The sequence below is a fragment of the Coregonus clupeaformis genome, chromosome 2 (genome assembly GCF_020615455.1).
Source record: "Coregonus clupeaformis isolate EN_2021a chromosome 2, ASM2061545v1, whole genome shotgun sequence".
Taxonomy (NCBI): domain Eukaryota; kingdom Metazoa; phylum Chordata; class Actinopteri; order Salmoniformes; family Salmonidae; genus Coregonus; species Coregonus clupeaformis.
In genome coordinates, this window is record NC_059193.1 from 5,827,414 (window position 1) to 5,855,381 (window position 27,968).

At 45.5% G+C, this 27,968-nt stretch overlaps 1 protein-coding gene and 1 long non-coding RNA gene across 2 annotated transcripts; both read right to left on the reverse strand.

Annotated features, from left to right (window-relative positions):
* Positions 1-6,736: 6,736 nt before the first annotated feature.
* On the reverse strand, positions 6,737-19,157 carry LOC123492678. Its single transcript, XM_045225449.1, has 11 exons — positions 19,148-19,157; positions 18,714-18,860; positions 17,431-18,522; positions 17,012-17,237; positions 15,514-15,875; positions 15,190-15,290; positions 14,915-15,017; positions 12,898-13,064; positions 12,552-12,653; positions 8,442-8,555; positions 6,737-7,772 (listed from the first exon to the last, which is right to left on the reverse strand). Exons 1-10 carry the CDS (start codon positions 19,155-19,157, stop codon positions 8,547-8,549), a joined length of 2,319 nt encoding a protein of 772 aa, XP_045081384.1. The 3' UTR covers positions 6,737-7,772; positions 8,442-8,546.
* An 863-nt stretch (positions 19,158-20,020) lies between these two features.
* Positions 20,021-27,030, reverse strand: LOC123492847. The gene is made up of 3 exons (XR_006661883.1): positions 26,860-27,030; positions 25,799-26,031; positions 20,021-20,253 (listed from the first exon to the last, which is right to left on the reverse strand). It is a non-coding gene; the product is annotated as an uncharacterized LOC123492847 (long non-coding RNA).
* Positions 27,031-27,968: the final 938 nt, after the last annotated feature.

Sequence of the window (27,968 nt, forward strand, 5' to 3'; positions counted from 1 at the left end):
GTGCAATGACAGTTTTGAACATTATTTTTTTTATGACTTCCCCATCTCTGTACCCCACACATACAATTATCAGTAAGGTCTCTCAGTCAAACAGTGAATTACAAACACAGATTCAACCACAAAGACCAGGGAGGTTTTCCAATGCCTCGCAACCTATTGGTAGATGGGTAAAATAAAAAAATAGACATTGAATATTATTTTGAGCATGGTGAAGTTATTATACTTTGGATGGTGTATCAATACACCCAGTCACTACAAAGATACAGGCGTCCTTCCTAACTCAGCTGCCTGAGAGGAAGGAAACCACTCAGGTATTTCACCATGAGGAAAATTGTGACTTTAAACCAGTTACAGAGTTTAATAGCTGTGATAGGAGAAAACTGAGGCTGGATCAACAACACTGACAGAGTGAAAAGGAAGCTTGTACAGAATAAAAATATTCCAAAACATGCATCCTGTTTGCAACAAGGCACTAAAGTAATACTGCAAAAAATGTGGCAAAGCAATTAACTTTTTGTCCTGAATACAAAGTGTTATGTTTGGGGCAAATCCAATACAACACATTACTGAGTACCACTATCCATATTTTCAAGCATAGTGGTGGCTGCATCATGCTATGGGTATGATTGTAATCGTTAAGGACAGGGGATTTTTTCAGGTTAAAAGAATAAACGGAATGGAGCTAAACAAATGCAAAATCCTAGAGGAAAACCTGGTTCAGTCTGCTTTCCACCAGACACTGGGAGATGAATTCACCTTTCAGCAGGACAATAAACCAAAACACAAGGCCAAATATAAACTGGAGTTGCTTACCAAGAAGAAGACAGTGAATGTTTGTGAGTTACAGTTTTGACTTAAATCTACTTAAAAATGTATTTCATTTTCAATACTGTTGCTAAAATTTATAAAAACTTGTTTTCACTTTGTTATTATGTGGTATTGTGTGTAGATAGGTGAGAGAAATACATATATTTAATCCATTTTGAATTCAGGCTGTAACGCAACAAAATGTGGAAGTCAAGGGGTATGAATACTTTCTAAAGGCACTTTCAACCCAGATAAGTATACATACAGTACAAGGTTCACGGTACGCTCACTTATCTGGGTTGAGAGAGCATACCGTGCCCAGAACCACAGCCCCCACTGATGGTGTGGACATAACATTGAGTCTGTAGTACATCATGAAAGTCATGGGTGTTGCCCAACTTGCAGCAACACAGATAGAGTCCAGGGAGGCCCCTCTGAACAGGGCCCATGAAGTGGCCATGCCGCTGGTGGTGTGCGCTACCATGCCGTCTGGAGTTGGTCTAACTGCTGCAGCATATGATTTTGACACTGCATTGCTAATATAATGTACCAGTCTCTGCTTCAAGACAGCGCGACCATTGGTGTTCTCCCCATAACACACAAAAAGCTGTTCCGTTTGAAGAACAGTTCTTGTTGCAGCAAGATAGGTACTCAATGACCTAACCGGGCAAAGTGTATGCAACTCACGATTCTACTGTGAGAAGGAGGGTGAAATGCCGTTATGTTTGAGGGCTGGTTAGCATGTGATGATGAAAGCACCTTCGGTAAGAATGCTGGATTTGGCCAAAGCACTGCCTTACATCTATCTTCTGTTAAAGTGAGGCATGAAGGATGGGTAGAAAGTGCATGTAATTCTCCAACAGGCTTGGCTGAAACAACAGCCAATACAAAGGCAGTCTTGACTGAGAGTGAAGACGGGCTCATAAGTGATCATAGGACAACATCTAACTCCCATGAGGATACAGAAGGAGCCTTGGGGGGCCTTAGCCTGAAGGCACCTTTCATGAATTGCAAAACTAGAAGGTGTGCCCTTGGTGATGCACCCTCAATCTGGTCATGACCCATAGAGATGGCTGCCATATACACTTTCAATGTAGATGTGGACTTCTCTGCAGCCATAAGCTCCTGGAGTAAAGTCAAATAACAGAAATTGGGCACATTCTTTCTACAAGTAGAACACATTCAACTTGTAGGAATACAGCGTTCACGTAGAGGATGCCCTGGCTGCCTGAATTGTATCAATTACCAAGGACGTCAACCCTGCAGTTACAAGGCAGTCACGTTCAGGGGCCACACCCACAACTTCAGAATGCTGGGTTTGGGGTGCCAAAGGTTTCCGTTCGCTTGTGACAGGAGGTCTGCTCAAAGAGGGAGTTCCCATGGTTGAGAGGTTGTCATCTGGTGATGGAAAATTCTATGTTGGTGCTTTTCTATTTACCATTTTCTGTGTTCTATGTTTGTGCTTTTCTAATAACCGTTTTCTGTGTTCATGCAAGTGACTGATTGAACGAAACCTCACTATCAGTATCTGCAATTTGGCAGTACACCCAGACCCTTGTTTTGAGAACAAAATATATCTCAGTTTCTAGGTCTCAGAAGCCTTGTGAGGTATTGGTCTGTCGCATGCATTACCCAGTATTGGTCGGTCACATGAATGAAGGAAGAGGGCCTCCTCTGAAGAGAAGGTCTGCTGCCTGATTCTCCACCCCCTGCAGGTGTATTGTCTGAAGGAAGAGGGCCTCCTCTGAAGAGAAGGTCTGCTGCCTGATTCTCCACCCCCTGCAGGTGTATTGTCTGAAGGAAGAGGGCCTCCTCTGAAGAGAAGGTCTGCTGCCTGATTCTCCACCCCCTGCAGGTGTATTGTCTGAAGGAAGAGGGCCTCCTCTGAAGAGAAGGTCTGCTGCCTGATTCTCCACCCCCTGCAGGTGTATTGTCTGAAGGAAGAGGGCCTCCTCTGAAGAGAAGGTCTGCTGCCTGATTCTCCACCCCCTGCAGGTGTATTGTCTGAAGGAAGAGGGCCTCCTCTGAAGAGAAGGTCTGCTGCCTGATTCTCCACCCCCTGCAGGTGTATTGCTCTGAGGGATGTAAGGTGTCTGTTTCCCCAAAGCAGTAGCTCCCTTTCTACCTGGTGCAGTGCCATTGACCTCAGTCTGCCCTGACGGTTGATGTGTGCAACCATGGTTCTGTTGTCTGTCCGTATCAGTACATGTTGTCCTCTCAGTACTGGGAGGAAGTGCCAGAGTCCAAGGTGAACTGCCTTGAGCTCCAGTATATCAATGTGAGCCGTTGTCCATGGTGCTGACCATACACCATGGACCCCTGACTGGTTCAAGACTGCTCCCCATCCCTGTAGGGAGGCATCTGTGGTCAAAGTCACCCGGTTGTGAACTGCGCCATAGGAGAACTAGGCGCCACCATTGTATTGCTCTTCAGCAACTCATTGAAATTGTCTGTTTTTTGTGTTTGTCCCTTCTGGGACATAGATAGTGTGTTGTACCAGTGCTGTATTGGCCACATGTGGAGCAAGCCCAATGGTCCAGCATGAACTATAGCAGCTAGGAAGCCTAGCAGCCTCTGACTCTCTAGCGCTGTCACCGGTTTTCTCCGTTTTAATATTAACACTCTCTTTCTGGAGAGTGCTGCTCACATGATTTGAGTTTCTAGTGTCAAGCCCAGGAAGTGCACACACTGAGTGGGGTCCAGATAACTATTTTTCAAGTTCATTGTTAGTCCCAATTCAAAGGTGATGTGAGACCATGGATGTGTGTGCCAAAGCTTGGCTTTGTGACACTGCACATTAGCCAATCGTCTAAGTAGTTCAGGTTCCTGACTCCTGCTTGGCAAAGGGGGCTAGCGCTGCGCTTAAGCACTTTGTGAAAGTGCGAGGGGTGAGCGAAAGGCCGAAGGGTAGAACGGGAAACTAAAAAAGACATTTTTCGACGGCAAATCAGGTATTTTCTGTGTGCTGGGGATATGAAAGTATACCAATGTGGTGAACCAATCGCCTGGTTTACTGACTGAAGGATGGTTTTGATTGGCAGCATTTTGAAGGGAAGTGCTGAAAGATGACGATTCAGGCACCTTAGGTCCAAACGGAGGCCTCAGCCCCTTTTATTGCAAAAGAAAATAGATTGATTAGAACCCGCAGTTTTGTTGCGCTGGTTCTACCTCTTCGATTTTATGCTTTTCTAGGAGCAAGGAGATTTCTGAGCAGTGTTTGCTTTAGAGCAGGGTTGCGAGCTATTGTTTTCAAGACACCCCTAAAGCGTGGGGGTCGATGACAAAATTGTAGTGAGTAGCCTTGTGTTAGAGTGCATAAAACACCCATTTGTTGGCTGTTGACCTTTTCCAGCTGAAACGGTGTTGCGCTAGAGAGTCGGTCCTGGCTCTGCGTGCTGTGGTGCAGGGGGGACGCGGCCTGCATATGGTGCGCCTCTGCCTCTTGGGCGAAGCTGCGCTCCACCTTTTCGGTAGGGCTGAGAGGGTATTTTCCTCTACACACACCCGTCGCTATGGGCGGGCCATCGGGGTCCGGGCCCGCCCCCAAAAATGCTTGTGCCCCCCCCCACTTGAGGGAATGTATTATTAAATATACGTACTGTAGGCTAATAATAATTGTGCCCTGCCCTCCCATGCATTTCATATGCCCCCCTTAAGACTGAGGTCTGGCGATGGGTCTGCCTCCACAGCAGGTCCAGTGTGTCTGGGCCTGGTTTCTTTGCATCCCAGTTGGGGCCCTGGGACGGGAGTAATGGTTTGCTGCTGATGCATTCCAGGCTTTGGAATGAGGCGCTGAAGCTCCATCTGTGCTTCTCTGTCCTCCTTAGACACTTGGAGGTGGGGCGCTGCTGGGCCAAAAGTCTGTCCAGGTGATATGGGTACACCTAGGAGTGGAACCCTCTCTTTGTCAGGGAGCTTGGACTGCGCTTACCATAGGTGGTGCCATACAACACACAGTATTGCCAAAGATTTCCCAACCATCTGATCATTGCCCTGAAGGCATTGGATGAGTAGGTCTTTAACTGTATACAGTTTGTTCATGGTCTCAGCATCATAGTTTGCAGAGAGGCGGTCCTGCAGCTCCTTCTGATAGAAGGCCGGTATCGCTGCTGAATTGCTAAGCCTAGCGGCTGAAGCAGTGCTGTCATGTGTCCTGCATAGGAAGCGATCCGATGCCCTGCACTGTTTGTTAGGCAGCTCTTGGTCTGAACTGTGACGGAGAGAAGCAGGCAGAACAAGTGAAGCAAATGATTTGTCCATTCGGGGGAAATGGCCAAAGTCATTCGCATCTGCACAATGAACTGTAGCTAAGTGAGTGGATATGCTTGGCATGGCAGTGGTTCTGTCATTTGGCGTGCTCCAAGTACATTGGAGCTCACTCACAAAGTATTTGAACAATGGGATGGATGTCTCAGTCTTTGAAGAACTGAATTAATCAAAGTTGGATATGGACGGCATGGCAGTAGGTGCATGCTCCACATTGAGGTTTCTGTTTACCCTCTCAAAGATTTCAGACAAGTATATTTTCTGGTCAACCATCACTGCCAGGCCGGAAGGCTGGGACTAGACGATGCTAGAGCTGTGGTGCATAGCATCATCATCATCAGATTGCTCATAGTCTGTGTCATAAGAGTGGGAGGCTCTTGTGGACAGTACGTCAGTGTCATTCACTTTAACAACCACGCTCCATTCAGAGGTAGGGGTTGGTACCGGTGGGGGAAGCCTAGCTAGGATGTGCTCGAGGGCAGACTCAATGGTTGCCATAACACTGTCCAGGGACTTAATCTCCTTGCGCATCTCAGTGCGTCAAGATCTGTGCCCAGGCGAGGATGAGTTATGGCGTTTATTGGGCAGTGGATCATGAGGGGAGTGAGACCAGTCATTAGACTTGGAGTGTTTGGAATGATCATTGATCTGTGTGGCAGACTCATCTGATGAGAATCCGGAGGCTCCGCCCCCAAAGCGAGCAAGTCCAGATTTCAATGCTCTCAGTTTGAATTCCTGACGGTGAGTGCAAGAGCTGCTACTCTGTGCAGCTGCTTGAGCATATTCAGCTCCCAGGCAAATAACACAAAGTGTGTGCTCATCTGAGGCTGGGAGTTATCACACTGCTGACAGGGGTGGAACCACATCCTGTGGACAGCACTGAATCAGTGTGCAAAGAACTAGCTAGCTAACACAAGGATGGACATGCCTGTACAAAAAGCAATCAAGTTATCTAGTTGAAGAATCATATAAAAGTAATCTGAAGGTGATTAATAGCAATCTCATAATGTAAAACAAACGTGAGAGTGAAGTAATAGACAGTATGTCACGCCACACCACCTTTTATAGTGACAGGTCACATGGGTACAGTAAGGGTGTGGCGTGACTGTAAACATCTTCGATATTAAGCATCTCAATCACATCGCGTGAAGGGGAAGGAGTTCCCATAGGTCGTTTGGTGACCCGCTACGAAAACTAAATAGAACACCATCGTGTTTGAGTCTCACCTTTCCATAGAGTGGTTATATTAGTTTGTAGGCCACACCGTTCAGACGTTAGACGTTTGTGTGAGAAGACCGATTTTCGGGATGTCTCCTGGTCTGTAAACAGCCGAAGATGAGAAAGGCCGACATAATCAGATATCTCTAGCTTAAACAGATGGAATTTGTATTATGTTAATTTTTCTAGAGTCTATGTTCTATACGATGCACTACTTTTGACCAGGGTCCATAGAGCTCTATTAAAAAGTATTGCACCATATTGGGAATAGGGTGCCATTTGGGCTGCACACTCTCAGTATAAAGACTCTTTAGAGCTCACTGTGAACTGGTCAGTCTCAATAAAAGACAAGAGGATTCAGCCCATTCACCGTAGACACGCCACACATTAAATGTACACACTTGCATATGACATCACCAACAGACAACGCATGACACAGTGGTGCTCCACTTGATTCAGTTCTCCCTTTTTATTATGTGAAATAGTTTTTTTCTATATAAACATATAAAACAAATCTTGGAAGATCCATTAAATACAGCATATCTGTACATGTGGTTTTGTACACAGGTTTTTTTCTGCAGTGATTAGCGTGTTTAGATTAAATCCACAAACATTACTAGCTTGGCTTTGGAAGAGGAGGGTGGAGGTAGTCACCTAAACTAGCTTTGCTTTGGAAGAGGAAGGGGGAGGAAGTCACCCAGACTAGCTTTGCTTTGGAAGAGGAAGGGGGAGGAAGTCACTCAGACTAGCTTTGCTTTGGAAGAGGAGGGTGGAGGGAGTCACCCAGACTAGCTTTGCTTTGGAAGAGGAGGGTGGAGGGAGTCACCCAGGCTAGCTTGGCTTTGGAAGAGGAGGGTGGAGGGAGTCACCCAGACTAGCTTGGCTTTGGAAGAGGAGGGTGGAGGGAGTCACCCAGACTAGCTTGGCTTTGGAAGAGGAGGGTGGAGGGAGTCACCCAGACTAGCTTGGCTTTGGAAGAGGAGGGTGGAGGGAGTCACCCAGACAAGAGAAACAGTAGAACAGCAATAATGGAGTTATCACACTTTAATGGCTCTTCATCAGACTCTTAAAGTGGCATTCAAAATGTATCCTCAACTAACTTCAGTTCAGGAACACAGGATTCTTTCACAGTTAAACAGATTCAGCATTGCATGCGTTGTTAAGATAAAATGCGTGTTTGTTTGCATACACCACCTGACTTCCTGTCCAACAGCCTGTTGAAACTCAAACTTCCAAAAGGTAGGAGAGACTAGGGAGAAAAGTAGTGTATTTTTCACCTCCAGAAAGCTAGAAAATAAGCTCCAGATCATAGGGTCCATTCCTGTCCTGTTCTTTCTCCTACCTCCTGTGTTACAGTGCGATTCACATACATGAACAAAACTTAGTTGTGCTTGTTATTATTCCACATAAGACACAGTGTGGTCCTAATGTGTTGAAGGAAGGTCCTCTTGCTTGGACACAGTCTGCATGCTTGCAGTCATCTAGAGATGAATGAGACACGCTTTTAGGACCCTAATTAGCCATGCCCCTTAAATCAAAGCAGCCAGCGTCATTCTTAGTCTCTAGAAATGAGGGTTCAATTAGAGGCGGGGAGGATTCTGAAATGCTTGTATGCATGAAAGACTAAATTAATTACATTAATTTTTTCCCCTTTTTTCTTCTTCAGGAGAATTGGTGGGGGAAATGATTTGGTAACATTTATTTCGATTCCTCTCTCGTTTTACCAAGTCGTGAGGTAAATAGAACTTAGTAAGACAGACCATAACTCATAATGCACTCCACACCAACCTACCCCCACCCCCACCAAACGACAGACCTCAGGAACAGAGGTGAAGAAAAATATTAAAACAGGAAAAACTCATTTGAAAAAACTAAACAAAAGCTAAATGTTCTTTACAAACAAATCTAAGGGCACTTCTAGCGTCTAGCTTGAGGGTGCTTCTCTAAAGCTTGTGTCTGTCAGCACCAGAGGTAGGAGGTGAGAACACCAAACTCTCGAACAATGATATTCCTCCATGGCAGTGGAAATCTCTCCGAAACACAAAAAGGGATTTCAAAACCTTAGAAAAATAACATCGCTGATCGAGAGTTTGGACATCGCATGAAAATGATGAACATGTAGACTAGTGGACATAGTGACGGTCACTCACCGCTCTCATCATCCTCAAAGTCGTAGCGTGCGTAACTGTTGTGGTCAGCTGTACGTAAGGTACGGAGCCAGGGGAAGTCTGTGATCATGGAGTAGGGGACTTCATCTACCACTCCTACAGACAGAACAGAGACAGAGAGAGGCACAGAGAGAGGAGACAGAGACAGACAGAGACTCAGAGAGCGAGAGAGACAGAACAAGAGAGACAGAGCGAGAGAGCGAGAGAGAGACAGGATACATCAGAACAGGGCAGAGCAGCAGCTGCCACACCAAGGGGACAAGTGAATGAACTATTGAGAAAAACTGATAAAACAATGTAGGACTTGCATCATGAAAACTAGAGGGTACAATAAATGGAGCTTGGAAAAAACACTAAATCCCACTACGCAGTATCGTGGCTCTACGGGAGGACGCAGTATCGTGGCTCTACGGGAGGACGCAGCATCGTGACGCTACGGGAGGACGCAGCATCGTGACGCTACGGGAGGACGCAGCATCGTGACGCTACGGGAGGACGCAGTATCGTGGCTCTACGGGAGGACGCAGCATCGTGGCGCTTACGGGAGGACGCAGCATCGTGGCGCTACGGGAGGACGCAGCATCGTGGCGCTTACGGGAGGACGCAGCATCGTGGCCTACGGGAGGACGCAGCATCGTGGCGCTACGGGAGGACGCAGCATCGTGACGCTACGGGAGGACGCAGCATCGTGACGCTACGGGAGGACGCAGCATCGTGACTCTACGGGAGGACGCAGCATCGTGACTCTACGGGAGGACGCAGCATCGTGACTCTACGGGAGGACGCAGCATCGTGACTCTACGGGAGGACGCAGCATCGTGACTCTACGGGAGGACGCAGCATCGTGACTCTACGGAGGACGCAGCATCGTGATTCTACAGGAGGACGCAGCATCGTGACTCTACGGAGGACGCAGCATCGTGACTCTACGGGAGGACGCAGCTCTGCTGTGAAGAGTCCCAATCTCAGTCTCAGAGGGCTGAACAGGACTTCCTCCATCTCACCCTCCAAGGTAAAGATGTCTCGGCCCCAGGGGTAGTTGGGATACTTCTTGACATCCTCTTCCGTCCGCGTGGCTTCCGGGTAAAACTCATACTTGATGAGCTCCCTGTTGATTAAATGAAAGTGGTTGTTTATGTTGGGTTTTTAGATGGAGGAAGGAAGGAACTGGGCACTGGTTCTTGACCACCATGTCAACAGTACAGTACAATATGGCTGATTGAGGTCAGAAGGGAATCAGCAGCGCCACCTGCTGGCTGTAGTTATAATGACACCAGGGCCATGATAAAGACGGCCATCTACTGGAGGAAACAGACGGGCAGCAACCCACTAAATATCAGGGGTTGGAACCAGTTCAGGCAACAGAACAGAAAACCGGGAAATAACAAAAAAAAAATTGGGAACAGAACCAGAACCGAGAACGAAAGTGATCTATACTGTTCCGGAACATAACCATTATTTTAAAAGCATGGGAACCAGTTAATAGTGAAAAGTAGTGAAAAGTGATTTGACGTTCTGGGCATTTCTTTCTAGTCCCACAAAAAAACGCTACAAAGTGGCTATGCAAGGCACTGATGGTCACTCAGAAACGTTATTCCATTGACTGCCTGCCTGCTGAAAATCTTTGCCAGTGTGTTTGTGTAGGCTAACTGCCCTCCCCCCGAAGCATAGTCTACTGTAGCTACTGACATTACAGGCGTGATTCAGAAATTAGGTAGATTTATTTTTTATTAGAGAACAATGGATTCACTTTTTCAATGCTAGTTAAGTATACTCTAGTTATGACACGTCACATTGGATTTATTAATTTAAAAAATATGTGTTTTTATTTTTATTCTGATGGTGCTTTGGACACACAAGCTTGTTAGCTAGCTAGCTTGTTAGCTAGCTCTGGTCTAGCTCTCTAAAACTCTAGGCAGCATTATGTGTAATGTAATCGAATTGAGAGTCATGATCAAGGGCTAGCTCTGGTCCAATGTTAGTTAAGCCAACTCTCTGAAGTTCAAATACATTCAAAGTTCCTCCATAGAAACTGCTCCTCCGTAGGTATAATTCTGTGGGCCTAATTCAGGTAATGCATGTCATAACAACAAGATGCCCAGCGCTTCATGCCCAGCGCTCTCCTCACCCGCAAAATATCAGTAAACTCTCCTTCCAGACTCACATCAAGCATCTCCAATCAAAAGTTAGATCTAGAATCGGCTTCCTATTTCGCAACAAAGCCTCCTTCACTAATTCTGCCAAACATGCCCTCCTAAAACGGACTATCCTACCGATCCTTGACTTTGGCGATGTCATTTACAAAATAGCCTCCAACACTCTACTCAGCAAATTGGATGTAGTCTATCACATTGCCATCCGTTTTGTCACCAAAGCCCCATATACTACCCACCATTGTAACCTGTACGCTCTTGTTGGCTGGCCCTCACTACATATTCGTCGCCAAACCCACTGGCTCCAGGTCATCTATAAATCACTGCTAGGCAAATCCCCGTCTTATCTTAGCTCATTGGTCACCCACCCGTAGTATGCGCTCTAGGAGGTATATCTCACTGGTCATCCCCAAAGCCAACACCTCCTTTGGCCGCCATTCCTTCCAGTTCTCTGCTGCCAATGACTGGAACGAACTGCAAAAATCTCTGAAGCTGGAGACTCTTATCTCCCTCACTAACTTTAAGCGTCAGTTGTCAGAGCAGCTTACCGATCACTGCACCTGTACACAGCCATTCTGAAATTAGCCCACCCAACTACCTCATCCCCATATTGTTATTTATTTTGCACCCCAGTATCTCTATTTGCACATCATCTTTTGCACATCTATCATTCCAGTGTTAATACGAAATTGTAACTATTTTGCACTATGGCCTATTTATTGCCTTACCTCCATAACTTACTACATTCGCACACTGTATATATATTTTCTGTTGTATTTTTGACTTTATGCTTTGTTTACCCCATATGTAACTCTGTGTTGTTGTTTTTATCGCACTGCTTTGCTTTATCTCGGCCAGGTCGCAGTTGTAAATGAGAACTTGTTCTCAACTGGCTTACCTGGTTAAATAAAGGTGAAAATAAATAAATAAATAAAAATCAGTCGCATGTCGCACCCTACACAAAATGCACATAGCTTGCCCGCTCCATAGCAAGCTGCTCTACACATTCAATGTCTTCAATGTCGAGCTAAATGTAAAAAAAAAAAAAAAAAAAGATTTCAGAGGTTAAAAAAGGAACAGAACCATATAAACCATCACTTTTTTTTTCTCAGAACAGGTTCCAATAAAAACATTTGTGGTTTCAGCTATTTCAGACACAGCCGTTGCTGACAGGTGTATAAAATCGAGCACACAGCCATGCAATCTCCATAGACAAACAAGTCAGGAAGAGCTTCCCTGGTCAACTGTAAGTGCTGTTATTGTGAAGAGGAAATTCATAGTGCCAACTCTACAGTTTGGTGGAGGAGGAATAATGGTCTAGGGCTGTTTTTCCATGGTTTGGCTAGGCCCCGTAGTTCCAGTGAAGGTAAATCTTAACGCTACAGCATACAATGACATTCTAGACGATTCGGTGCTTCCAACTTTCTGGCAACAGTTTGGGGAAGGCCTGTGCCTGTTTCAGCATGACAATACCCCCGTGCACAAAGCGAGGTCTATACAGAAATGGTTTGTTGAGATCGGTGTGGAAGAACGTGACTGGCCTGCACAGAGCCCTGACCTCAACCCCATCGAACACCTTTGGGATGAATTGGAACGCCAACTGCGAGCCAGGCCTAATCGCCCAAAATCAGTGCCCAACCTCACTAATACTTGTGGCTGAATGGAAGCAAGTCCCCGCAGCAATGTTCCAACATCTAGTGGAAAGCCTTCCCAGAAGAGTGGAGGTTGTTATAGCAGCAAAGGGGGGACCAACTCCATATTAATGCCCATGATTTTGGAATGAGATGTTCGACGAGCAGGAGTCCACATACTTTTAGTCATGTAGTGTACGTCTATTTAACAGAGGATCTTTCAGATGAAAGTAATGTTACTAGATAGCAGTATGTGTGACACACTGGCTGATGTTGGCGATGGTGTCCATCCAGCTGCATACTCTGACCTTGTTCCTGACGTTGGGGGGGTTGCTGAACTCATGTATGATGGCGATGTGGTAGGGGTACGGCCCACGGAACAGCTTCCTGTCCAGGGCCAGAGAGTCAATCTAGGACAGGGGACAAGGAGATGGTCAGAGTAAGACTAGGTTTACAAACCATATCATGCACAAAGGGGACAATGTGCTTTATGGAGAAACCCTGGTCACATTTCCTCTGCAAATCATGTTTAATGTGCAGACAGATTTAATTGAGATTATACACATATTTGACATAGGTTACAATCCAATTTTATTAGTTGGGAGCTATGGACTATACAAGGTTTCAGACGGAGTTCCAGACAGTGGTCCTGACCTGCTGCATGGGGCGCATGTAGATGATGCGGTTCCTCTCAGGGGGCATGCAGAGGATCTGATCCAGGACTTGCTCCATGTCCAGCTTCTTATACTGGGCGTAGTTGAAACGGTTCACTATGGGAGCACTTTCCACCTTCAGATGCTTCAGCACTCTGCAGCGCGTGGCTAGAGGGACACACAGCGGGCGACAGCAGAGGGTTAATGTTCATCACAAATGGCACCCTACTCCCTATATACAGTGAGGGAAAAAAGTATTTGATCCCCTGCTGATTTTGTAAGTTTTCCCACTGACAAAGACATGATCAGTCTATAATTTTAATGGTAGGTTTATTTGAACAGTGAGAGACAGAATAACAACAAAAAAATCCAGAAAAATGCATGTCAAAAATTTTATGAATTGATTTGCATTTTAATGAGGGAAATAAGTATTTGACCCCTCTGCAAAACATGACTTAGTACTTGGTGGCAAAACCCTTGATGGCAATCACAGAGGTCAGACGTTTCTTGTAGTTGGCCACCAGGTTTGCACACATCTCAGGAGGGATTTTGTCCCACTCCTCTTTGCAGATCTTCTCCAAGTCATTAAGGTTTCGAGGCTGACGTTTGGCAACTTGAACCTTCAGCTCCCTCCACAGATTTTCTATGGGATTAATGTCTGGAGACTGGCTAGGCCACTCCAGGACCTTAATATGCTTCTTCTTGAGCCACTCCTTTGTTGCCTTGGCCGTGTGTTTTGGGTCATTGCCATGCTGGAATACCCATCCACGACCCATTTTCAATGCCCTGGCTGAGGGAAGGAGGTTTTCACCCAAGATTTGACGGTACATGGCCCCGTCCATCGTCCCTTTGATGCGGTGAAGTTGTCCTGTCCCCTTACAAGAAAAACACCCCCAAAGCATAATGTTTCCACCTCCATGTTTGACGGTGGGGATGGTGTTCTTGGGGTCATAGGCAGCATTCCTCCTCCTTCAAACACGGCGAGTTGAGTTGATGCCAAAGAGCTCGATTTTGGTCTCATCTGACCACAACACTTTCACCCAGTTCTCCTCTGAATCATTCAGATGTTCATTGGCAAACTTCAGACGGGCCTGTATATGTGCTTTCTTGAGCAGGGGGACCTTGCGGGCACTGCAGGATTTCAGTCCTTCACGGCGTAGTGTGTTACCAATTGTTTTCTTGGTGACTATGGTCTCAGCTGCCTTGAGATAATTGACAAGATCCTCCCGTGTAGTTCTGGGCTGATTCCTCACTGTTCTCATGATCATTGCAATTCCACGAGGTGAGATCTTGCATGGAGCCCCAGGCCGAGGGAGATTGACAGTTATTTTGTGTTTCTTCCATTTGCGAATAATCGCACCAACTGTTGTCACCTTCTCACCAAGCTGCTTGGCGATGGTCTTGTAGCCCATTCCAGCCTTGTGTAGATCTACTATCTTGTCCCTGACATCCTTGGAGAGCTCTTTGGTCTTGGCCATGGTGGAGAGTTTGGAATCTGATTGATTGATTGCTTCTGTGGACAGGTGTCTTTTATACAGGTAACAAACTGAGATTAGGAGCACTCCCTTTAAGATTGTGCTCATAATCTCAGCTCGTTACCTGTATAAAAGACACCTAGGAGCCAGAAATCCTTCTGATTGAGAGGGGGTCATACGTATTTCCCTCATTAAAATGCAAATCATTTTCAAAAAAATTTGACATGCGTTTTTCTGGATTTTGTTGTTGTTATTCTGTCTCTCACTGTTCAAATAAACCTACCATTAAAATGATAGACTGATCATGTCTTTGTCAGTGGGCAAACGTACAAAATCAGCAGGGGATCAAATACTTTTTTCCCTCACTGTAGGGCACTACTTTTGACCAGGGCCCACATGCATCCCAAATGGCACCCTATTCTCTATATAGTGCACTACTTTTCAAAAGTAGGGTGTCATTTGGGAGTCAACCTTAGTATGAGAGAATGGCCCACTAATTCCGTTCCTTATCAAGCCCTGATTATACATAGAAGGGAAACCTACCATGAACAAACATCATCTTGGGGCAGTCCTTCAGCACCAGGTCAGTGATGCCACAGTTAGTGAGGGTGATTCCCACCAGGTTTTTGGATTTCAGCGTCAGCACCTGGATGGCATTGGAAGGGATTGTGTCACGGGGTGCTGCAGTTAGGAGTTCATGTCCTTCATTTGACCATGAAGTTCTATGCTGCTTTGCTCAAGTAGTGCACTACATAGGAAATAGGGTGCCAATTGGGACGCAAGCTACAGACTCATCCCACTAGGTGTAGAGTCTCTACCTGTACATGATCGTCCTCAGTGACCGTGTCGCTGGGGCTTGTGGACTTGTCTGCTGTGCGTTTCCTATTCACCGTGACCCGAGGCTTGGGCTTGGACAGCTCTGCATGAGAAAAAACAACAGAAGCTCTATGAGGAACTCACATTTTCCACAGGCTTCCTTCTGCACTATTAAAGACACACACACACACACACACACACTCAACTACATCAACGTTTATTCGGCTTACAATATTGAATACAATTTGATGACATGGATTTCAACTGATTAGTGTTACAAGTGTTCCATGCTCTGACAGAGAGTGATCTCTTATCTCCAGTCTTACCGGACTCAGACACCAGGGGTACAGATGACAGTCTGCTGCGGGCGCGGGTGACAGGTCTACTGGGGAAGCCGTCCCTTAACCCCCTGGGCTGGAGCTCTGCGCCGTTGACCTCCCTGGAGCTCTGGCCAGACGTCTTCTCACCACCATGCCCCTCATACCCCAACAGGGTCCCCGGCCTCCAGCCCCTCTGCTCCTGCTCTCTCCCCCAGATCCTGCCTCCTCTCTGGGGTCCTATCCCCTCCTCCTGACCCTCCAGAGGCTGGGTGGTTAGGCCCACCTCGAGTCCGTCCCTCTGGGCCGGGGCGAGCCCTACTGCAGGTGCAGCGAGTCCTGACCGTCCCCTCGTCTCCCACCTCCCCTGCCTTTGAGCGTGGCATTATCGTTGATGCCAGTATCTCAGAAACGGCCGCCCACGCTTTTCACGCACGACAGCGTCTAGGGTTTATCGACAATGGTGCGACAAACAAAAACCATCCAGTCAGCGGCAGTCCTGTGGGCGAAAACAGCTCATTGAGAGGTGTTAGGAGAATGGCAAGAATCGTGCAAGCTAACAGGCGGCCCACAAACAGACCAAAAATGGCACAGTACAACAGTGGTGTGCAGAATGGCATCTCATCGGTCCTTGTCACGGATGGGCTATTGCAGCAGACGACCACACCGGGTTCCACTCCTATCAGCTAAAAACAAGAAGAAGCGGCTCCAGTGGGCACGCAATCACCAACACTGGACAATTGATGAGTGGAAAAACATCACCTGGTCCGACGAATCCCAGTTCCTGTTGAGTCATGCTGTTGGCAGTCAGGATTTGGCGTCAGAAGCACGAGTCCATGGACCCATCCTGCCTGGTGCAGGCTGGTGGCGGTGGTGTAGGGAAGGTGTTCTTGGCACACCATTAGGTCCCTTGATACCAATTGAGCAACGAACATTTCCGACACCTTGTAGAATCCACGCCCTGAAGAATTCAGGCTGTTATGGCGGCAAAGGGGGGTTCGACCCGGTATTAGATGGGTGTACCTAATAAACGGTCCGGTGAGTGTATAGGCCTACGCATATGCATAAGCTCTAGTATGCGTATGAGTGTTATACATGCAATATCTTAAACGCTTTGAAATAATCATCATCTTTGAAAGGCGCTGTCCATTTCGTTGAGTTTGGCTTTAAAACATCCAAACCAACCATGTTTTCCCCTCAGTTTCAACCTGTTGTTGAACTTCTTTCTTCAAATTGATCATCACAGTGAGGTCGAAAAATGTAGCCTAATGGTGAGTTTTAAAAGCATGATACTGTTTTGATGATGTGTTTGATGTGATTTTCGATTGCGTTTGCATTGATGTCAGAGTGGTTAGAGGGCCAATAGAGCACGGCATACCAGGCCATTAGTGACCTGACGGTCGTTAGCGAGTTGGGTAAGCCTACTACCAACGCATGTCCAGAGTGCTTAAGGGGAGATTACCATGACCCAACGGTCACGTGGGATTTTAATGCGGTCATGACTGACGGTTTTCCGGTGATAGGGTCACCAAAACAGCTATACTCACTACTGTGTGTGGCTGTCTCCTTAGCAGTGGCAGTCTTGCCAGTGGGCTGTGGTGGTTCAGGAGGATAGGTGGTGTGTTGCTGCTGGGGCCGGACAGGAGCCTGGGGTCTGGCAGGGCCCTCTCCACTATCCGAGTCAGACATCACCACTGGAGGCTTCTTCACCACACACTGAACACCACTGGGACCTACGGGGAAGGAAAGAAAGAAAGAAAGAAAGAAAGAAAGAAAGAAAGAAAGAAAGAAAGAAAGAAAGAAAGAAAGAAAGAAAGAAAGAAAGAAAGAAAGAAAGAAAGAAAGAAAGAAAGAAAGAAAGAAAGAAGTGAGAGAATAGAGAGACATAAAAATGAGAAAAGTCCCTTTTCTGTTATGGAGTTAGTTCTGTCCAGACCTTCTTGTTCCCCGTCAGGCCGAGGGTTGGCAGGCTGACTAGGACCAGGACCAGGGGGTTCTTCCTCCTCAGCAGGCTGACTGGGACCAGGGGGTTCTTCCTCCTCAGCAGGCTGACTGGGACCAGGACCAGGGGGTTCTTCCTCCTCAGCAGGCTGACTGGGACCAGGAGGTTCTTCCTCCTCAGCAGGCTGACTGGGACCAGGACCAGGGGGTTCTTCCTACTCAGCAGGCTGACTGGGACCAGGACCAGGGGGTTCTTCCTACTCAGCAGGCTGACTGGGACCAGGACCAGGGGGTTCTTCCTACTCATCAGGCTGACTGGGACCAGGACCAGGGGGTTATTCCTCCTCAGCAGGCTGACTGGGACCAGGAGGTTATTCCTCCTCAGCAGGCTGACTGGGACCAGGAGGTTCTTCCTCCTCAGCAGGCTGACTGGGACCAGGACCAGGGGGTTCTTCCTCCTCAGCAGGCTGACTGGGACCAGGAGGTTCTTCCTCCTCAGCAGGCTGACTGGGACCAGGACCAGGGGGTTCTTCCTACTCAGCAGGCTGACTAGGACCAGGACCAGGGGGTTCTTCCTACTCAGCAGGCTGACTGGGACCAGGACCAGGGGGTTCTTCCTCCTCAGCAGGCTGACTGGGACCAGGACCAGGGGGTTCTTCCTACTCAGCAGGCTGACTAGGACCAGGACCAGGGGGTTCTTCCTACTCAGCAGGCTGACTGGGACCAGGACCAGGGGGTTCTTCCTCCTCAGCAGGCTGACTGGGACCAGGACCAGGGGGTTCTTCCTCCTCAGCAGGCTGACTGGGACCAGGACCAGGGGGTTCTTCCTACTCAGCAGGCTGACTAGGACCAGGACCAGGGGGTTCTTCCTACTCAGCAGGCTGACTGGGACCAGGACCAGGGAGATAAACTCCAGGCTTGGCCGTGGACTAACCTTGGGTGGTTCTCTGAACATCTTGTCCAGGGAGATGAACTCCAGGCTGGGAAGCAGCTCAATGAACTGGCTGAACGACTCCAGCTTGATGGCATGGCAACGCACCAGAGTCAGGTCCACCAGGCGACTCCAGCGCGAGTGGTCTGATGACACAACACACAAAAACTCAGCTACCTCAGTGTCCACTAAGCTCTCAATGTTCATGAACCAGCCCTAGTTACTGAAGTTAAACTATACATTATATGTTACATCAATGCTAATAAAGCATACTGCTTTAGGCAAAAGGTCCTAAAAAAAGGACCTAGAAAACGCCAACAGATGATTTGGTCCATACCTGTAATCCAGTTCTGTGGGTTATGGAGGTGGGGGCAGTTGTATATGACCAGGTACTTGATGGAGGAGAACACCTCGTTGACAGCCTTCATCCTGATGTCTGTGATGACCCCTGGGTTCTCAATGACATCAGCCAGGCCATACTTCACTAGCTCAGTGACTCATTTTACCTGACCAGGAGAACACATCAATCAATACATCGTATGTAATAGCATAACCATAGCCTACTGTTAAAGGTGGTACTATTTTGGAGCATCATCCTCCTTACATATTTTTGTTACTTTATTCAGACAGTTTCAGCAAGTAGATTATGGGGTACAGTTGTAGGGGTTTCTCTAGAGATAAATCAGATCATGCCCATACTGTGCGAGGTAATAGGGAGTTGTAGTTTAACAATAGTTTAACGCAAAAAACATGATAATTAACTACAATGACCATAATCCATTGTGCGGCTACTTGTCGAGGTCTGTGTTTCTTTTACGCCTGCTACGCTAGAGACAGAAGAATGCACGAACAAGAGGGGATACATAGAGAGCAGTTGCTTCGTGAGGCATCTCTACCTGAAAATACATGATCTAAGACTTCTAAGTGATTGATAGTTGGTATTCAGCAGTCATAAATATATGCCTTATTTACTTTGAAGAACTACTAAAATAGTGATTTTGTCAGACAGCATAGGCAGCAGCTCTATAGAGATGAGATGATGACTTGGAATGAAATAATAGAGTCATCAAATAAAACAAATGTACTACACACAACTGAAATATTTTATTAAAGCGGACAATCAGCAGTAAAAACAACAAACTTCCCCGCCCCTGTTTTGGTAAACAGCTGAGGGATGGGGCTGGAGAAATGTAACCTCTCAGTCATAGACAGAGCTATGGAAGCAAGGACTGACCATCCATGATATCAAAACTATAGTTTTAACCATGTTGAGGCTATATAGTGTTGGTTTACATTTTCTTTGTTTCCAAACATTGGAGTAAAACAAGCTTATATTTTGGGTTCTGATGAGGTACGACAGTTGGACTAAGCTCATGAGGCATTTATAGTTATATACTTCAAGAATCAATGGGTATATATAATTTATTTATAAGTCAGAAAATGAAAGTAGCAACTGCTGATTACTTTACTTTAAAGGAGCAATGTGAATAACTGATGGTTTATACGTGATAAGCAGTCATGGGCAGTCACCACCATCATGGGACTTTTATTATTTGTGTTATTCTGTGTTGTTACAGCATTCAACCCACATAATGCACAGTGCATTTAATGTTAAAAAAAATAATCGAAACCTAAATCGTGATATATATATATATTTTTTATCAAATAGAAACCGACCTCAAAAAGCACTAATCGCTCAGCAATAGTAACTATACATTCTAACATCTTTGACCTTGACTGACTCACACTGCAATAGGAACTCATCAACGTTTCCGAGGTGCAAAGTCTCAAACTGGGGGAACTCCAGTTCAGCCATCTTCAGTGCAGAGAACACCCCATCTTTGGTTAGGGAAGGCTGGATTCCAACCTCATGAAATCTAGAGGAAAACCCAAAGCACTCGCTAAATCTCCCCATTCATCATGTTTATCTAGCATTGTGAAGCATAAACAAAATAAACACGTTCATACACACAGAAAGCCGGGACTCCACAGATCCTGAGGAGGTCTTATTTGTCTGCCTGTGACCTACCGTTAATGATCACCAGCCCTGAGAGTAAAAATGTTTATTTCACACAACGTTTTCACCAAACATCTTACAAGGTAAGCTTAAATCTGTTCTGTGTTTGAGCTATAGCTACATGGGGGGGTATCAAATTAATCCTTAGGTTGGTAGGAACAAATCTAGCCTATTGCCAATGTTATCTGATGATGTATGACTTAATGGCAACATCGAATGTCCACCAAGTGACTATATCTTTCCGCATCAAAAATATGATGTTGCCTGCTTATCCCTTGTATGTCCCCCGACACCACCGCAATGTTTGAGGGAGGTTGGTGTTGTAGAAATTTCGTTTTTATAGTGAACATCCAGTATGCAAAAACAGTGCAATTACCACATCCGGACACTTTGGAGAGGTCGAAAGGACACTTAACTGTACCCTGGATACCCCATAACACCACCACAATATTTTAGTGGTGGCACCTTAATTGGGGAGGACGGGCTCGTGTTAATGACTGGAGTGGAATAGGTGGAATAGTATCAAATACAACAAACACATGGTTTGATGCCATTCCATTCACTCCGTTCCTGCCATTATTATGAGCTGTCCTCCCCTCAGCAGCCTCCACTGATGCCTTTCATTAAACAGCAGAAAACTAATAATTCAGTTTACATTCATACTGGTTATAGACTATGTGGATATCGTCTATATGAATGCAGCTGCCACTGTATTGAAGCCATTGGTCACAGTTTATCATAGTGCACTACGCTTTATTACGGGTGATAGGTTCCTTACACATCACTGCATTCTGTATCAGAAAGTCGGTTGGCCCGCTCTGAAGTCTCATAGATCGATGCATTGCACTATTTTTGTTTATATATTTTTGTTTATAAAGCCCTCTTACACAAACCTCCACCATACCTTACTTCATTGTTAACCTACAGACGTACGAGCTACCAGACCCAGTCTCAGGGACGGCTAACTCTGGAGATCCCTTCGATCTCCACTGAGTTAGGTAAATCTGCTTTTTTATTTATTTTTTAAATGTGCACCTTACTTGTGGAATAATCTTAAAAACTCTCTTAAATTTTATATTTTGGTGCCTCTAGGGCAATTCAGGCGGCTAATTGACCTTCTTACTGAGGTGTTTGTTTTCTATGATTGTGTTTTGTAGTGTTGTGACGATACCAGAATTTCTACTTCAATACCAGGTTTAGTGTCACGATACCATCACAATACCACGCCAAAAAAAGAATGCATATTAGCCAAAGTCACAGAATGGCACTTGATCCAGGCAGATGAACTCAGCTACAGCTGAGTTCAATATCATTACATTAGAATGTATTTACGTCAACAATTTTCAGAGACAGCCATGTATGCATTAATGAATAAATTATACAATCCTACAATTAATGACAGTTTCTTTACCAATCTAACTACTTAACGGTAATAATTTAATTGAATGGTAAATCTCTATTGATAAACTGGGCAAATCAAGATGTAGCCTATTCACAATTCAGGTGAATGCATATTCAATAGGAGTGTGTGCATGCATTGAGTTATTGAGCTTGTTTTGGCTGATTTTAGATGTAAATCTGTTTCCCTTCCATTTGGGACTTATTTTTTGTACTGATAAACATCATTTGCATAGAAGTAGCTTATTTAAAAAAAGTGTTTGCTGTCTCTAACCAGTAATAAGGTCATTTATGAGGCAAGAGGGGGGCGGCCCGTCAGAGCCCTACACACACACTTTCAGTTCGCTGACGCAATAGATAACCTTTGGGAGAGAGGTGAGAGAGACAGATTAAGTGAATTAATACAGTTTGTGTCAATCAGCTTTGAAATAGCCTGTATGAACATTGCAAACAGTAAATAACAGTTTCAACATTTCTACATGCCGTGTTGCATTATTCAAGTGTGTTAACTTCTGTGTAGCTCAGTTGGTAGAGCATGGCGCTTGCAACGCCAGGGTTGTGGGTTCGATTCCCACGGGGGACCAGTATGAAAAAATTTATGCACTCACTAACTGTAAGTCGCTCTGGATAAGAGCGTCTGCTAAATGACTAAAATGTAAAAAAAATGTAAAATGTGCAGTATGAGTAGGGAGCTAATATGATGCTGCCCAGTCTCCCAGTGCAGGCTAAGTGGAGCAGGAACGGTGTGCTCGCGCTATAAGAGGGACATCGGCTGCGCTGATATACTTGATCCGTGAGACACATTTGACAAGTACCGAAAGCAACAAAAATTAGTGTTTTTCATGTTCTAGTATCAAAACAGTACCGAAGTTTCAGTATACTGTGCAACACTGATGTGTATATGTTTGTAGTTACAGGGCTCCTATGAAACAGAGATCTTGGTCTCAGGATGACAGTCAAAATAAAGGTTAAACAAAAAATACATTTTTGGGGGGAGTGGGTCGGGGTGGGGGTCTCATCACTGCAACTGAAAATGAAAACGTATGCACTCACAAACTGTAAGTCGCTCTGGATAAGAGCGTCTGCTAAATGACTAAAATGTAACTCCACAGTGGGCTCGGGAGGCGAAGGTCGAGTGCATCCTCCGAAACATGACCCGCCAAACCGTGCTTCTTAACACCCGCCCGCTTAACCCGGAAGCCAGCCGCACCAATGTCTCGGAGGAAACACCGTTCAATTGATGACCGAGGTCAGCCTGCAGGCGCCAGGCCCGCAACAAGGAGTCGCTAGAACACGATGAGCCAAGTAAAGCTCCCCTGGCCAAACCCTCCCCTAACCCGGACGACGCTGGGACAATTGTATGCCACCCTATGGGACTCCCGATCAAGGCCGGTTGTGACACAGCCTGGGATCGAACCCGGGTCTGCTCCGTGTAGCTCAGTTGGTAGAGCATGGCGCTTGCAACGCCAGGGTTGTGGGTTCGATTCCCACGGGGGGCCAGTAAGATTTTTTTTAAATGTATGTACTCACTAACTGTAAGTCACTCTGGATAAGAGCGTCTGCTAAATGACTAAAATGTAAAAAAGTATTTGATCCCCTGCTGATTTTGTACGTTTTCCCACTGACAAATAAATGATCAGTCTATAATTTTAATGGTAGGTTTATTTGAACAGTGAGAGACAGAATAACAACAAAAAAATCCAGAAAAACGCATGTCACAAATGTTAAATTGATTTGCATTTTAATGAAGGAAATAAGTATTTGACCACCTCTCAATCTGAACGATTTCAGGCTCCCAGGTGTCTTTTATACAGGTAGCGAGCTGAGATTAGGAGCACACTCTTAAACGGAGTGCTCCTAATCTCAGCGTGTTACCTGTATAAAAGACACCTGTCCACAGATGCAATCAATCAATCAGATTCCAAACTCTCCACCATGGCCAAGACCAAAGAGCTCTCCAAGGATGTCAGGGACAAGATTGTAGACCTACACAAGGCTGGAATGGGCTACAAGACCATTGCCAAGCAGCTTGGTGAGAAGGTGACAACAGTTGGTGCGATTATTCACAAATGGAAGAAACACAAAAGAACTGTCAATCTCCCTTGGCCTGGGGCCCCATGCAAGATCTCACCTCGTGGAGTTGCAATGATCATGAGAACGGTGAGGAATCAGCCCAGAACTACACGGGAGGATCTTGTCAATGATCTCAAGGCAGCTGGGACCATAGTCACCAAGAAAACAATTGGTAACATACTACACTGTGAAGGACTGAAATCCTGCAGCGCCCGCAAGGTCCCCCTGCTCAAGAAAGCACATATACAGGGCCGTCTGAAGTTTGCCAATGAACATCTGAATGATTCAGAGGAGAACTGGGTGAAAGCATTGTGGTCAGATGAGACCAAGATCGAGCTCTTTGGCATCAACTCAACTCTCCGTGTTTGGAGGAGGAGGAATGCTGCCTATGACCCCAAGAACACCATCCCCACTGTCAAACATGGAGGTGGAAACATTATGCTTTGGGGGTGTTTTTCTGCTAACGGGACAGGACAACTTCATCGCATCAAAGGGACGATGGACGGGGCCATGTACCGTCAAATCTTGGGTGAGAACCTCCTTTCCTCAGCCAGGGCATTGAAAATGGGTCGTGGATGGGTATTCCAGCATGACAATGACCCAAAACACACGGCCAAGGCAACAAAGGAGTGGCTCAAGAAGAAGCACATTAAGGTCCTGGAGTGGCCTAGCCAGTCTCCAGACCTTAATCCCATAGAAAATCTGTGGAGGGATCTGAAGGTTCGAGTTGCCAAACGTCAGCCTCGAAACCTTAATGACTTGGAGAAGATCTGCAAAGAGGAGTGGGACAAAATCCCTCCTGAGATGTGTGCAAACCTGGTGGCCAACTACAAGAAACGTCTGACCTCTGTGATTGCCAACAAGGGTTTTGCCACCAAGTACTAAGTCGTGTTTTGCAGAGGGGTCAAATACTTATTTCCCTCATTAAAATGCAAATCAATTTATAACATTTCTGACATGTGTTTTTCTGGATTTTTTTGTTGTTATTCTGTCTCTCACTGTTCAAATAAACCTACCATTACAATTCTAGACTGATCTTGTCTTTGTCAGTGGGCAAATGTACAAAATCAGCAGGGGATCAAATACTTTTTTCCCTCACTGTAAATGTCTGTAGTGATGTCTCTAGCACTGCCTTAGACCGCAGCGCCACTCGGGAGGCCCTAAAAAATACATTTAAAAAAGGGAGGAAACACTCACAGCTACCCTATCATCTCAGATTGAACAATGAGCCAGATATTTCACTGGATGTATAAATGTGAAGCATCCGGTTAGCGTTTCCACTCACTACCAAATATGGTAATGAGAGGAAGCCCAGTGGACGGCAGTGGGAGAAGATGGATTTTGGCCGACATTCTGCTAATTTTCTAATCGATGAAACATTTAATCTCCATACAGTTTACTGTTTCCAAAACTAGAATCTGTAACAAACAAGAGTGGACTGCGTTTTGTAAACTAGCCTTTGCCAAAGTTTCAAAAAATGGCGTTGTTTAGGAGTGCAAGGGCGAATTGAGTTTTTGCGCACTTCACAGAGTAGGCAATCCTTAATGGAAATATGCAAATAAAATGCTTGGAAACCACCAATAGAATCACCCTAGCTCGGCATGGCTCTGCCCACCTCTTTGCTTGTTCTGCCCACTATGATTAATTTGCTCTCATTGGAAATGACAGGCTCTTGGGTTAGTTCTAAACATGTTTGTATCATGGTCATTGTGGTGAAATTGAAAGTTGTAACATCTGGGGCCTTCCTGCAGGGGGGCGGCGGATGGGGTCTTCCTGTGCCATACATCTACATTATTTTAAAAATGCAGTGGCGGCCACAATGTAGCAGCGGTGTTGCGCTGCTGCTAAATGCATATAGGGGAAACACTGTATAGGGAATAGGGTGCCATTTGGGGGACACCCCAATTGAATTCTGCTCTTTGACTTTCACTGACCGGAATATGTGTCAGAGGACCTCATGGTAGAGCTCATTGATGTATTCCTTGGGCTCTTCCAGTCTGTAAGAGTTGGCAGCTCCCCCACCGGCTAGCTGCGTCTTTGTGAACTTTCACCTCGGGCCCATCATGTCCAGGGCAGTGAGATATTCACCCAGAGAAGGCAACAAGCTCACTCCCTCCCACTTGGACCCTGTTATTCAGGCATGCACACACACTCACTGATTACCCTTCTGCAAGAGAAGAAAAACAACAAAACAAAGGTCACTCTGGGATAAAGAGGGAGAACTTTGTGAACCATAAGTGAGAGATACTCAATTCCAAGCATTTCTTGAACAAAAAAGTTGTAATAAGTAAACATGACAGTTCACAGACTAGGGACCCGTGCCTGACAAGCGATTTGTCAAGAATTGACGAACTAGCTACTAACATGGTCATTTGTCAAACGCTAACTACAAAGCTAGACACCATGCAAAAATATTTTTACTAAGCTAGCTAACGGTACTTTACATGCTATCTATTGAGGACTCATTATTTTAACGTTATATATTCAGATCGCGGTCACTGCAGCAATACAATTAGCCAATTAGTAGCTGAGCACACCAATTAAAATAGACAGCTAGCCAATGCTAATTTTGCAAGCTACTGTGTTCATTAGTGTTTCTGCCTAAACTGGAAGCAAAAAAGCCACCAATGCGTCCTCTTTAATGACACAGCATTTTAAGACAATAAATAAAGATATATATCCATATGCAAACGAAAGTGAGACAATGTACATCAATAACAAAGTAATTAACTTTATCGTCGTTAGCAGCACCGGGCCACCACAAATAACAATGACTACCTATTACTAAATTAGCTTTGTAGCATGCTTTGCTAGATAAGTAGCAATCACATTTCAAGGTAGTGACAATTCATGAGAGGGGTGAGGTACATTTGATTATTTCTAAATTCAATACAAGTAATCTCGTCTGCTGGCTTGCAAGCAAGTTGACTCTTATTTGAAGCTTCCAATCGCTCAATACAGATGCACTCAGACAGCTAGCTAGCAACATCCCCACCTGACACCCGTGGAAGTAATTTAAAGCCGTTTATGGCAGTGGCAAGCTCTGAAACACTGTTTAGTTATCCGGTGGTTCTGTCTGAACCAACCCTTGTCTGAGGGCTTGGACCGGGCCCCTCTGTCTGTCTCCGGGAGGTCCGATAAACATAGAATATGAGACTGAGATTAATTTCTGAGCTCAAAGATTGTCTATTATATTGACAAGATGATCAAGTGACGACTCTAACAGTGGAAATACATTTCCTCAAAGATGGGGGGAGGCGAGATCTTGTGGGACCATTCTAGCCAATGAGGACAAATAAACGTGTGAACAACAGCCCATGGAGATAAATAGAGGAATCATATTTGTGTCTGTGCCATTATAGCATCTGTGACAGCATGGCCAGCGCCATTGAGGCAGTCTCAATTTTAAAGTAGTCAGTTTTCTTATTTCTTCTTCATTGGCTGATTGCGTCAAACTCATGGGAACCACCACCCAGTTGACTACTTTAAAATGATGGAAACCCTCAATAGCAATATCCATGCTAAAACGGGTTATATACATGTTGAGTCCTCTATCATCTCTATGATAGGCACAATTCAGATATAATGTCATCTTTTGTCGAAATGCCACGTGTGTCCACCTATATAATTGCATTTGTAAAAACCTAACTATTAGGAAACTTATATTCGATCAAATAAGCCTCGCGTAGCAAATGAGCAATTCCATTCTTTGTTGACCAAATTCGACACTCTCATTGACCTCCATACAAAAAAAAAAAAACTTATTTTTGGGGACAGATTTTGGGCGGAGTAAAACCTCTCGCTTCGCCTCTACCTCGGCTCGGCTCAACTCAGCTCCTCGTCTTCTTCTTCTTCTTCGATGAGGTTTAACGGCGGTTGGCATCCAATACATGTTGCATTACCGCCACCTACTAGACTGGAGTATAACTCACTTATACTTTGCTTGAATAAAATAAAAAATAAAAAATACCCTACCATCTAACACCACACTCACAAAAAAATACAAAAATAAGAATAACATAACACCACCCTACTCCACTATTTACATCTATTTAGTCCTACCTCAGGCCTACAACCTGAAAGGATGTGACACCACCACTTAAC

What these genes read in the sequence shown, in the direction of transcription:
- LOC123492678 (XM_045225449.1), bottom strand. An exon ending in GACCCTATCACCGGAAAACC is followed by an intron (nt 15,876 to 17,011) that starts GTCAGTCATGAC and finishes CCACGCTCAAAG; the next exon opens with GCAGGGGAGGTGGGAGACGA. An exon ending in ACATGCGCCCCATGCAGCAG is followed by an intron (nt 12,654 to 12,897) that starts GTCAGGACCACT and finishes CCCCTGTCCTAG; the next exon opens with ATTGACTCTCTGGCCCTGGA.